The sequence below is a fragment of the Neomonachus schauinslandi genome, chromosome Y (genome assembly GCF_002201575.2).
Source record: "Neomonachus schauinslandi chromosome Y, ASM220157v2, whole genome shotgun sequence".
Lineage (NCBI taxonomy): Eukaryota > Metazoa > Chordata > Mammalia > Carnivora > Phocidae > Neomonachus > Neomonachus schauinslandi.
Window position 1 is genome coordinate 3,214,933 of NC_058420.1, and position 11,829 is coordinate 3,226,761.

Below are 11,829 nucleotides of genomic sequence, written 5' to 3' on the forward strand. Positions count from 1 at the left end.
CAGTCTGAAATTTAAAATCCTATTACTGAGATGCAGTCTAAAATGGAGTATTTAAGTGCTAGGGTAAATGAGGCAGAAGAGAAAGTCAGTAATATAAAGATAAAATGATGAAAAGTAAGGGAACCTGAGAAAAGAGAAAAACACCTACCGGATCGTAAGGGAAGGATTCAAGAGATCAATGATAACATAAAGGGAAACAATAATAATTGGTGTTCCATAAGATGAGGAAGGGGGTTGCAGGAGGTATATTTGAGAGGGAGGAGGGTCAGAGGGAGAAGCAGACTCCCCGCTGAGCAGGGAGCCTGATGCGGGACTCGATCCCGGGACTCCAGGACCATGACCCGAGCCGAAGGCAGTCGCTTAACCAACTGAGCCATCCAGGCGCCCAGCCCTCCTCCCTTCTATAACCCTGTTTGTTTACCAGAGTCCACAGTTTCTCATGGTGGTGTCTCCCTCTCTGATTTCTCCCCATTCAGTTTCCCCTCACTTTCCCTATGATCCTTTGCACTATTCCTTGTGTTCCACGTATGAGTGAAACCATATGATAATTGTCTTTCTCTTCTTGACTTATTTCACATAGCATAATAACCCCAGTTCCATCCATGTCCATGCAAATGGTGGTATTTCATCCTTTCTGAAGGCTGAAAAATATTCCATTGTATAAATGAACCACATCTTCTTGATCTATTGATCTGTTGAGGGCATCTCGGCTCCTTCCACAGTTTGGCAATTGTGGTCATTGCTGCTATGAACATTGTAGCATTCAATGAGGATATGGGGTAAACAGGTAATGGGTATTAAGGAGGGCACGTGTTGTGATGAGCACTGGGTGTTATAGGCATTATACAACATTACAACATCTGTAACTTTGGGGTAAATACCCAGTAGAGAAATTGCTGGGTCGTAAGGTAGCTCTATTTTTAATATCTTGAAGAGACTCCATACTGTTTTCCAGAATGGATGTACCAGCTTGCATTCCCACCAACAGTGTTAGAAGGTTCCCCTTTCTCCACATCCTTGCCAACATTTGTTCTTTTCTGCCTTGTTAATATTTGCCATTCTGACAGGTATGAGGTGGTATCTCATTGTGGTTTTGATTTGTATTTCCCTGATGGCTAGTGATATTGAACATTTTTTCATGTGTCTGTTAGCCATTTGTATGTCTTCTTTGGAGAAATGGCTGTTTACGTCTTTCGCCCATTTCATGACAGGGTTATTTGTTTTTTTGGGTGTTGAGTTTGAGAAGTTCTTTATAGATCTTGGCTATCAGCCCATTCCTGAAATTTCATTTACAAATATCTCCTCCCATCCGTGGGTTGCCCCTTAGTTTTGCTGACTATTTTCTTTGTTGTGCAAAAGCTTTTTATGAAGTCCCAAAGTTCATTTTTGCTTTTGTTTCCCTTGCCTTTAGAGATGTATCTTGAAAGAACTTGCTGTGACCAATGTCAAAGAGATAACTGCCTATGCTCTCCTCTATGATTTTGAAGGTTTCCTATCTCACACTGAGGTCTTTCATCCATTTTGAGTTTATCTTTGTTTATGGTCTAAGAGAATGGTCAAATTTCATTCTTCTTGCATGTGGTTGTCCAGTTTTCTCAGCACCATTTATTGAAGAGACTTTTTTCCATTGGAAAATCTTTCCTATTTGTTGACAGCTAGTTGACCATCAGTTGAGGGTCAATTTCTGAGGTCTCTATTCTGTTCTATGTGTCTGGTTTTGTGCCAATATCATACTGTCTTGATGACTACAGGTTTGTAATATAGCTTGATGTCAGGCATTGTGATGCCCCTTGCTTTGGTTTTCTTTTTCAACATCCCCTGGCTATTTAGAGTCTTTTCTTGTTCCATACAAATATTAGGATTGTTTATTCCAGCTCTGTGAAAAATGTTGATGGTATTTTGACAGGGATTGCATTCAGAAAATGTAAATTGCTCTAGGCAGCACGGATATTTTAAGCATGCTTATTCCACCAATCCATGAACATGGAATGTTTTTCCATCTCTTTGTGTCTTCCTCCATTTCTTTCATAAGTGTTCTGTAGTTTCTAGAGTATAGATACTTTACCTCTTTGGTTAGGTTTACTCCTAGGTATCTTATGGGTTTTTGGTGCTATTGTAAATGGAATTGATTACTTAATTTCTCTCTCTTCAGTTACTTTGTTTGTGTGTAGAAATGCAATTGATTTCTGTGTACTGATTTTGTATCCTGCCACATTGCTGAATTGCTATATGTGTTCTAGCAATTTGGGGGTAGAGTCTTTTGGATTTTCCACAAAAAGTAACATGTCCTCTGCAAAGAGAGAGAGTTTGACTTCTTCTTTGCCAATCTGAATGCCTTTTACTTCTTTTTCTTGTCTGATTGCTGAGTCTAGGACTTCTAGGACTCGGTTGAAAATAATGGTGAGAGCGGGTTCCTTGTCATGTTCCTGACCTTAAGGGAAAAGCTCTCAGTATTTCCTCATTGACAATGATGTTGGCTGTGGGTTTCACATAGATGGCTCTTATGATATTGAGGTATGCTCCCTCTATCCTTATAATATGTAGAGATTGAATCAAGAAAGGATGCTGTATTTTGTCAAATGTTTTTTCTGCATCTATTGAGAGGGTCATATGGTTCTTGTCTTTTCTTTTATTAATGTGCTCTATCACGTTGATTGATTTGCGAATGTTGAACCACCCTTGCATCCCACTTAGTCATGGTGAATAACCCTTTAATGTACTCAATAAATCCCACTTGGTCATGGTGAATAACCCTTTAATGTACTGTTAATTCCTATTGGCTAGGACCTTGTTGAGATTTTTGGCATCCATGTTCATCAGGGATATTGATTTATATTTCTCCTTTTTGATGGGTCTTTATCTGGTTTGGGGATCAGGTTAATGCTGACCTCATAGAACGAGTTTGGAAGTTTTCCTTCTATTTCTATATTTTGGTACAGCTTAAGTAAAATAGGTATGATTTCTTCTTTAAATGTTTGGTAGAATTCCCCTGGGAAGCCATCTGGCTCTGGACTCTTGTTTTTTGGGAGATTTTTGATTAGTGCTTCAGTTTCCTTCAGATTGTCTATTTCTTCCTGTTTTATTCTTGGTAGTTTATAAGTTTCTAGGAATGCACTTATTTCTTCTAGATTGCTTAATTTGTTGGCATATAGATGCTGGTAATAATTTCTAATAATTGTTTCTATTTCCTTAGTGTTAGTCATGAACTTTCCCCTTCATTCATGATTTTATTAATCTGGGTCCTTTCCCTTTTCTTATGGAGAAATCTGCCCAGTGGTTTCTCAATCTTATTAATTCTTTCAAAGAACTCGCTTCTAGTTTCATTGACCTGTTCTACTGTTTTTCTGGCTTCTCTTTCTTTGACTTCTGCTCTAGTCTATTATTTCTATTCTCCTGCTTAGGTCTTATTTGCTGTTTTTTTCTTCATGTCCTTTAGGTGCAAAGTTACCTTGTGCTTTGGGATTTTTCTACCTTTTTGAGAGAGCCATGGATGGCTATGTGTTTTTTCTCTTAGGACAGCCTTTGCAGTATCCCAGAGATTCTGATATGTTTTCCTTCTCATTAGTTCCCATGAATCGTTTCAGTTCTTTAATTTCCTTGTTGACCCAAAGATTCTTTAGAAAAAATGCTCCTTAACTTCCAGTATTTGAATTCCTTCCAAATTTCTTCTTGTGGTTGAGTTCCAGTTTCAACGCATTGTAGTCTGAAAATATGCAGGGCATAATCTGAGTATTTTAGTATCGTATTGAGATCTGATTTGTGACCCAGTATGTGGTCTATTCTGGAGAAAGTTCCATGTGCATTTGAGAAGGATGACTGTCCTATTGTTTTAGGGTGGAATGTTCTGTATATATCTATGAGGTCCATCTGGTCCATTGTGCCATTCAAAGCTCTTGTTTCTCTGGTGATCTTCTCTTAGATGATCTGTAGATTGCTGTGAATGGAGTGTTGAGGTATCCTACTATTAATGTATTATTATCCATATATTTCTTTATTTTGGCTATTAATTGTTTTATATAATTGGCTACTCTCATGTTGCAGGCAAACATATTTACAATTGTTAAATCTTCTTCTTGGATAGACCCTTTAAGTATGATATAGTGTCTCTCTATATCACTTAGTACAGCCTTTGGCTTAAAATCAAATTTGTCTGAAAAAAAGATGGAGGAGGAGTAGGGGATCCTATTACAAATGGTCCCCAGAATTGAGCTGGATATCTACCAGACCACTCTGAGCATGCACGAAATCGACCTGAGATGTAAGAAGATCTGGATCTCTACAAACGGAATATCGTAGGCAGTTGGTTTTGAGGTATGAAGCAGGGAGCCATCATCCCAAGGGCAGATATCAGAGGATAAACAGCAGTGGGACGGAGCCTGGTTCTGAGGATCCTACACCGCCCATTAGTGATAGCCTCCCACACTGGGGATGGGGACTCACAGACCAGTAGCAGTGGGGAAAGGACTCTAGGGCAGCTCTTGGGACTGAAACCCCAAGTGGCAGGTGCACAAACCAGGATGCTGCAGTTTATAGCAACACAGACAGAAATGGAGATAGTGTGACCTGAAGAGCTCACTGAAGAACAGACTGTGATCTCTCTGCTCTGAGGCAGAGGGTTAGAAGTGGTCTCTTCTACTCTGACTCTTGGAAGAGACGCAGAAAGCCACCAGGGAAAGCTGCAAGAGAACAAAAGCCCCCCAAAAAACAGTTCCCACTGACCCCACTGCCCAACATGGGGCAGGGCAACTCTGCCCAAACAGGGTTGCCTGAGTAACAACAGTGCAACAGGTCCCATTCCCAGAATACAGGCTGGGAAAACAAGAGGCCATCAACCCTAAGGTCACTATAAAACAGGTGCATCTTGCTTCGATTGTGGTCAATAATTTGGACTCTATACATTCCCTCACCTCCCCTCAACAGAATAACTAGGAGGAGGAACCCCAAAATAGAAAAGACTCAGAGATTATGACTTATGCCACAGATTCACAAATGGATTCAGATATAACCAAGATGTCTGAGTTGGAATTCAGGCTACCAGTTTTGAAGACTATAGTTAGAATGGAGAAATCAATTAATGGCAACATAGAGTCTCTAAGGGCAGAAATGAAAGCTGAATTGGCAGAACTTAAAAATGCTATCAATGAATACAAACAATTATAAGAACATATTATGAGCAACTCTATGCCAGCAAATTAGATAACCTGGAAGAAATGGGTGCATTCCTAGAGATGTATCAACTACCAAAACTGAACCAGGATGAAATAGAAAACCTGAACAGACCTATAACCACTAAAGAAATAAAAAATCATCAAAAATCTCCCAAAAAACAAAAGCCCAGGGCCAGATGGCTTCCCAGGGGAATTCTACCAAACATTTCAAGAAGAATTAATACCTATTCTTATGAAACTGTTCCAAAAAATAGAAATGGAAGGAAAACTTCCAAATTCATTTTATGAGGCCAGCATTACCTTGATCCCAAAACCAGACTAAGACCCCATCAAAAAGGAGAATTACAGACCAATATCCCTGATGAACATGGATGCAAAAATTCTCACCAAAATACTAGCCAATAGGATCCAACAGTACATTAAAAGGATTATTCACCACGACCAAGTGGGGTTTATCCCTGGGCTGCAAGGTTGGTTCAACACCCGCAAATCAATCAATGTGATACAATACATTAACAAAAGAAAGAACAAGAATCATATGACCCTCTCAATAGATGCAGAAAAAGCTTTTGACAAAGTACAGCATCCTTTCTTGATCAAAACTCTTCAGAGTATAGGCATAGAGGGTACATACCTCAATATCATAAAAGCCATCTATGAAAAACCTAAAGCAAATATCATTCTCAATGGGGAAAAACTGAGAGCTTTCCCCCTAAGGTCAGGAACGCGGCAGGGATGTCCACTATCACCACTGCTATTCAACATAGTATTGGAAGTCCTAGCCACAGCAATCAGACAACAAAAAGAAATCAAAGGCATCCAAACTGGCAAAGAAGTCAAACTCTCACTCTTTGCAGCTGATATGATACTTTATGTGGAAAACCCAAAAGACTCCACCCCCAAACTGCTAGAACTCATACAGGAATTCAGTCAAGTGGCAGGATATAAAATCAATGCACAGAAATCAGTGGCATTCCTATACACCAACAAGACAGAAGAAAGAGAAATTAAGGAGTCGATCCCATTTATAATTGCACCCAAAACCATAAGATACCTAGGAATAAATCTAAGCAAAGAGACAAAGGATTTGTACTCAGAAAACTATAAAATACCCATGAAAGAAATTGAGGAAGACACAAAGAAATGGAAAAACGTTCCATGCTCATGGATTGGAAGAACAAATATTGTGAAGATGTCAATGCTACCTAGAGCAATCTACACATTCAATGCAATCCCCATCAAAATACCATCCACTTTTTTCAAAGAAATGAAGCAAATAATCCTAAAATTTGTATGGAACCAGAAAAGACCCTGAATAGCCAGAGGAATGTTGAAAAAGAAAAGCAAAGCTGGCGGCATCACAATTCCGTACTTCCAGCTCTATTACAAAGCTCTCATCATCAAGACAGCATGGTACTGGCACAAAAACAGACACATAGATCAATGGAACAGAATAGAGAGCCCAGAAATGGACCCTCAACTCTATGGTCAACTCATCTTCAACAAAGCAGGAAAGAAGGTCCAATGGAACAAAGACAGTCTCTTCAACAAATGGTGTTGGGAAAATTGGATAGCCACATGCAGAAGAATGAAACCGGACCATTTCCTTACACCACACACAAAAATAGACTCCAAATGGTTGAAAGACCTCAATGTGAGACAGGAGTCCATCAAAATCCTAAAGGAGAACACAGGCAGCAACCTCTTCGACCTCAGCCGAAGCAACTTCTTCCTAGAAACATCGCCAAAGGCAAGGGAAGCAAGGGCAAAAATGAACTATTGGGACTTCATCAAGATAAAAAGCTTTTGCAAAGCAAAGGAAACAGTCAACAAAACCAAAAGACAACCGACAGAATGGGAGAAGATATTTGCAAATGACATATCAGATAAAGGGCTAGTATCCAAAATCTATAAAGAACTCATCAAACTCAACACCCAAAGAACAAAGAATCCAATCAAGAAATGGGCAGAAGACATGAACAGACATTTTTCCAAAGAAGACATCCAAATGGACAACAGACACATGAAAAAGTGCTCAATATCACTCGGCATCAGGGAAATCCAAATCAAAACCTCAATGAGATACCACCTCACACCAGTCAGAATGGCTAAAATTAACAAGTCAGGAAACGACATATGTTGGCGGGGTTGCGGAGAAAGGGGAACCCTCCTACACTCTTTTGGGAATGCAAGCTGGTGCAGCCACTCTGGAAAACTGTATGGAGGTTCCTCAAAAAGTTGAAAATAGACCTACCATATGATCCAGCAATTGCACTACTGGGTATTTACCCCAAAGATACAAACGTAGGGATCCGAAGGGGTACGTGCACCCCGATGTTTATAGCAGCAATGTCCACAATAGCCAAACTGTGGAAAGAGCCAAGATGTCCATCGACAGATGAATGGATAAAGAAGAAGTGGTCTATATATACAATGGAATATTATGCAGCCATCAAAAGGAATGAGATCTTGCCATTTGCAACGACGTGGATGGAACTGGAGGGTATTATGTTGAGTGAAATAAGTCAAACAGAGAAAGACATGTATCATATGATCTCACTGATATGAGGAATTCTTAATTGCAGGAAACAAACTGAGGGTTGCTGGAGTGGGGGGTGGGGTGGGAGGGATGGGGTGACTGGGTGATAGACACTGGGGAGGATATGTGCTCTGGTAAGCGCTGTGAATTGTGCAAGACTGTTGAATCTCAGATCTGTACCTCTGAAACAAATAATGCAATATATGTTAAGGAAAAAAAAAGAAGAAGAAGAAGGTAGCGGGAGGGGAAAAATGAAGCGGGGGAAATCGGAGGGGTAGACGAACCATGAGAGATGATGGACTCTGAAAAACAAACAGGGTTCTAGAGGGGAGGGTGTTGGGAGGATGGATTAGCCTGGTGGTGGGTATTGAGGAGGGCACATTCTGCATGGAGCACTGGGTGTTATGCACAAACAATGAATCATGGAACACTTCATCTAAAACTAATGATGTAATGTGTGGGGATTAACATAAGAATAAAAAAAATAAAAAAAAATGCTATCAATGAGATCCAGTCTAATCTAGATAATCTAACAGCTAGGGTAAGTGAGGCAGAAGACCGAACTAGGGACCTGAAAGACAATTTAATAGATAAAAAGGGAAAAGAGGAGGCCAGGGAAAAACAACTCAGAATCCATGAAAATAGTATCAGAGAAATAGGTGACACCATGAAATGTTCCAATGTCAGAATTATTGGAATCCCAGAGGGATGGAGAGAGACAGAGAGGACTGGAAGATATATTTGAGCAAATCATAGCTGAAAACTTCCCTAATCTGGGGAATGAAACAAACATTCGAGTCCTAGAGGAAGAGAGGACCCCTCCCATGATCAAGGAAAACAGGTCAACATCCCAGCATGTAATAATAAAACTTGCAAATCTTAGAACCAAGGAAATCATCTTAAGGGCAGTTAGTGGGAAGACTCCTTATGTAAAGAGGGAGGAATATCAGAATAATGTCCGATCTATCCACAGAGACCTGGCAAGCCAGAAAGGCCTGGCAAGACATATTCAGGGTAGTGAATGAGGAGAATATGCAGCAGAGAATACTTTATCCAACAAGACTGTCATTTAGAATGGATGACGAGATGCAGGGCTTCCAAGACTGACAGAAGCTGAAAGAGATATCAGCCATGATGGGTGACCAGGATAGAGACGTGCTCAGCTACATGACCAATTTGGAGGTCAGTGCTGGGAGACGGAGGCTGGAGGAGACCCGGTGGCAGTGGGGTTTGAGCAGGAGGGGGCCCGGCAAAGCTGTTCAGTGCCGCAGCCAGGCAAGCAGCTTGGGACACCTAGAGGACACGTTCCCCCTTCCCCTCCTCTTCCTTCAGTGTGGCAAGTTGAGGAACTGGGCCATCCCAAGTACCGCTGCAGGTTGATGTTTTTCTTTCGGAACAACCCCTACTTCCAGAACAAAGTGATCATTAAGGAGTATCACCTTAGCATTGCCGGTAAGAGTGGACTTGAGCTTCGAGGATGCTGGGGGTGGGCAGGGGGCATCTTGGGAGTGGGAGCGGAGGTGCGCGGGGGGGGGGGGGAGGCCCAGGGGGGAGGCGGGACCTGGCCCAGGAGGGAGAGAGCTTGGAAGGTTGAGAGGGAGAGTGGGTGAGAGGACGTGGGTCGTAGGCCGTGGAGAGCCTCTCCTAAATTTTCCCTTCCCACAGGATATAGGGCATCTTGTTCCACTCCAGTCCAGTGGTTCTGGGACTATGAATGTGGAGCTGCCAGCCGCAGGCACGACACCACCTGCCTTAACTTCTTCAACTAGTTGTGTGACCCCAGCTGCTCAGGGTCTAACAGGATCACCGAGGTGGGGCCCCTGCGGCCGTCATCAACAGGGGTGATGCCCAAGCCCCAGCTGCTTGGAAATGGGGCCCGGGCCCTGGGCTCACCTGGCCTGTTTCCCCTACCAGGTCATCATCGAGGACCTGTGGCCCAATCCCTTGCAGTACTACCCAAGGCAAGAAGGCAGCTGAAGGGAATGAACTGAGAGGAGGGCCTATCTGTGAGGAGCCAGGGGGGCTGGGTCCTGACATGTGTGTGGAAGGTGCCGGGGGACAGGCAGGTTAGCAGCGGGGAAACTGAGGCTCAGAGGAGCCTGGGCCCCAGCTCGCCCAGGGAGTGGGTGGCAGGGTGAGAAGGGAACCTGTGGGAACTCAGGGCACACATCCAGGGGGGTATGTCCACGCGGGCAAGTTCAGACCCGCCAGGCTGTCAGCTGGAACGTCCCAGGTCAGTTGGGAGAAGCAAGGCTTCTCCCCACCATTTCTCTGAACTGTCACCGTGCCCGTCGGCCCCTCTCTCAGGTCTCCTGCCGCTCGTTCAGTTGGGGATGGCCTGCCAATCTTTGGGAGTGTGGCTCCCTGGTCCCATCCTGCTCCTGTGCCAAGAATCCCCGACTTCCCTCCGTGTTTACGACCACCCATGCCGAGGCCTCCCACAGCCACACGACTATTCTTGGGAATTGCACTGGGCCTTGTGCAGGAGGCTTGTGAGGCCCTAGGTAAGGGGAAGAGGGATCCCACGAGGACAGGGGACACTCAACACTGCCTTGGCTATCCTTGGCATTCTGCAGTTTCACGAATCCCTAATGTGTGTGTGTGTGTGTGTGTGTGTGTGTGTTGGGGGCATGGCAGCTGTGTGGGTGTGGACACCACAGAGCATCAGAGTCTGACCAACAACAAGAAGTTGAGGAGGCGTCCAACGCTGTGAGAGATGGGTGGACGAGTCTACCTGGTGCTCTGTCCGCACAGGACAGAAATGGGGGAAAGGATCACCAGTGGCAGCTCTGGAGAGTATCCAGCACCTATCTGAAGGGACGGCGAGAGAGGCATAAACAAGTTAAGAAGCACTTTGCGTCTGTGTGTGTGTGTGTTTAAAGATTTTATTTATTTATTTGACAGAGAGAGAGACACAGTGAGAGATGGAACACAAGCAGGGGGAGTGGGAGAGGGAGAAGCAGGCCCCCCGCCGAGCAGGGAGCCGATGGGGGGCTCGATCCCAGGACCCCGGGATCCTGAGCTGAGCAGAAGGCAGATGATTAACGACTGAGCTACCCCGGCTCCCCTGTGTGTGGGTTTGTACTTGGACCCAGGACATGGTGAGGAGGCAATCAGTCGGGTGGGACCCTCCAACCTATGGCCTGTGCGATTCCATGTGTGGTGGTGATGTTCCGCGTGGGGGCCAGGCAGGGTGGGGCTTGGAATGGGGACAGAGTACCGCCCTTCCTAGGCAGGGTCTGAGAGGAGGACCGGAAAAAGCAGACCTCTCTTCATGGGAGCATTGTTGTTTAGGGCAGGGCATACAGGCAGGGAAGGGTCCAGATGAGCGGGGCCCTCGTGGCCTGGTGGCTCCTGGTACCGCCACATTGACACCACTTGGGGATCTTTACCCAGTGCCCTTGCTTCTGGAAGTGTGCCCCACACTGCTGTGATGTGGTCCCGTACATGCCTCTAGTTAGGAGCACCGCAAAACCCACGTATCCCAGGAGGACTAAGGAGGAGGCCATCCCTCACGGTCCCTGCGGACCCACACCCTCCCGTGCCACGCCACCTGCCCACAGGGGACAGTTCCAAGGACTGTGAGGGAAGGCAGGTGTGAGTGGTGGGCACTGTGGCTTTGTGAGTGGGCTGTGTGTGAGGGAGGTGCATGCACAGGTCTGCGTTCGGGTGTGTATGTGTGTGTGTGTGCATGCGTGCAGAGTATGCCTCTGTGCCAGCGATCATGTATGTTTGTGCCTTGTGTGTGTGTTTGCATGCTCACGTGCGTGTGTGGTAAAAGTGCATGCCTATGGACCGGAGACCATGTGTCTTGGTGTGTGTTTCAGGAGTGTGTGTTTGCAGGTGCACGGGTGTGTGGTTTGCAAGACCACGTGTACCTGCCAGTGTGTAGGGACCCTGGGTCATTATGTGTTGCGTGTGCGTGTTTGCCTGCCCACGTATGTTTCGATGTGTGTGGCCAAGTATGCATGCTTGTGTACCACAGACCTTGTGAGTTGGTGGGTTTTGCATGAGTGTGTGTTTGCACACACGTGTGAGTGTGTGCATGCGCATGCGGGCAAGTGCACATACCTGTGTGCGGGCACCGTGTGTGTTTACAATTTTTGTGTGTGCATGTTTGTA

The 11,829-nt window shown here is 44.6% G+C and overlaps 1 protein-coding gene across 1 annotated transcript in view; it reads left to right on the forward strand.

The window, feature by feature from the left end:
- LOC110582200 (cullin-4B-like) overlaps nt 1-9,476 on the forward strand; it is a 169,468-nt gene extending 159,992 nt beyond the window's left edge. The window contains exons 14-15 of the mRNA XM_044912036.1: nt 9,040-9,159; nt 9,373-9,476. Of these exons, the coding sequence (XP_044767971.1) occupies nt 9,040-9,159; nt 9,373-9,476 (224 nt within the window). The remainder of the gene's footprint in view (nt 1-9,039; nt 9,160-9,372) is intronic.
- Nucleotides 9,477-11,829: the final 2,353 nt, after the last annotated feature.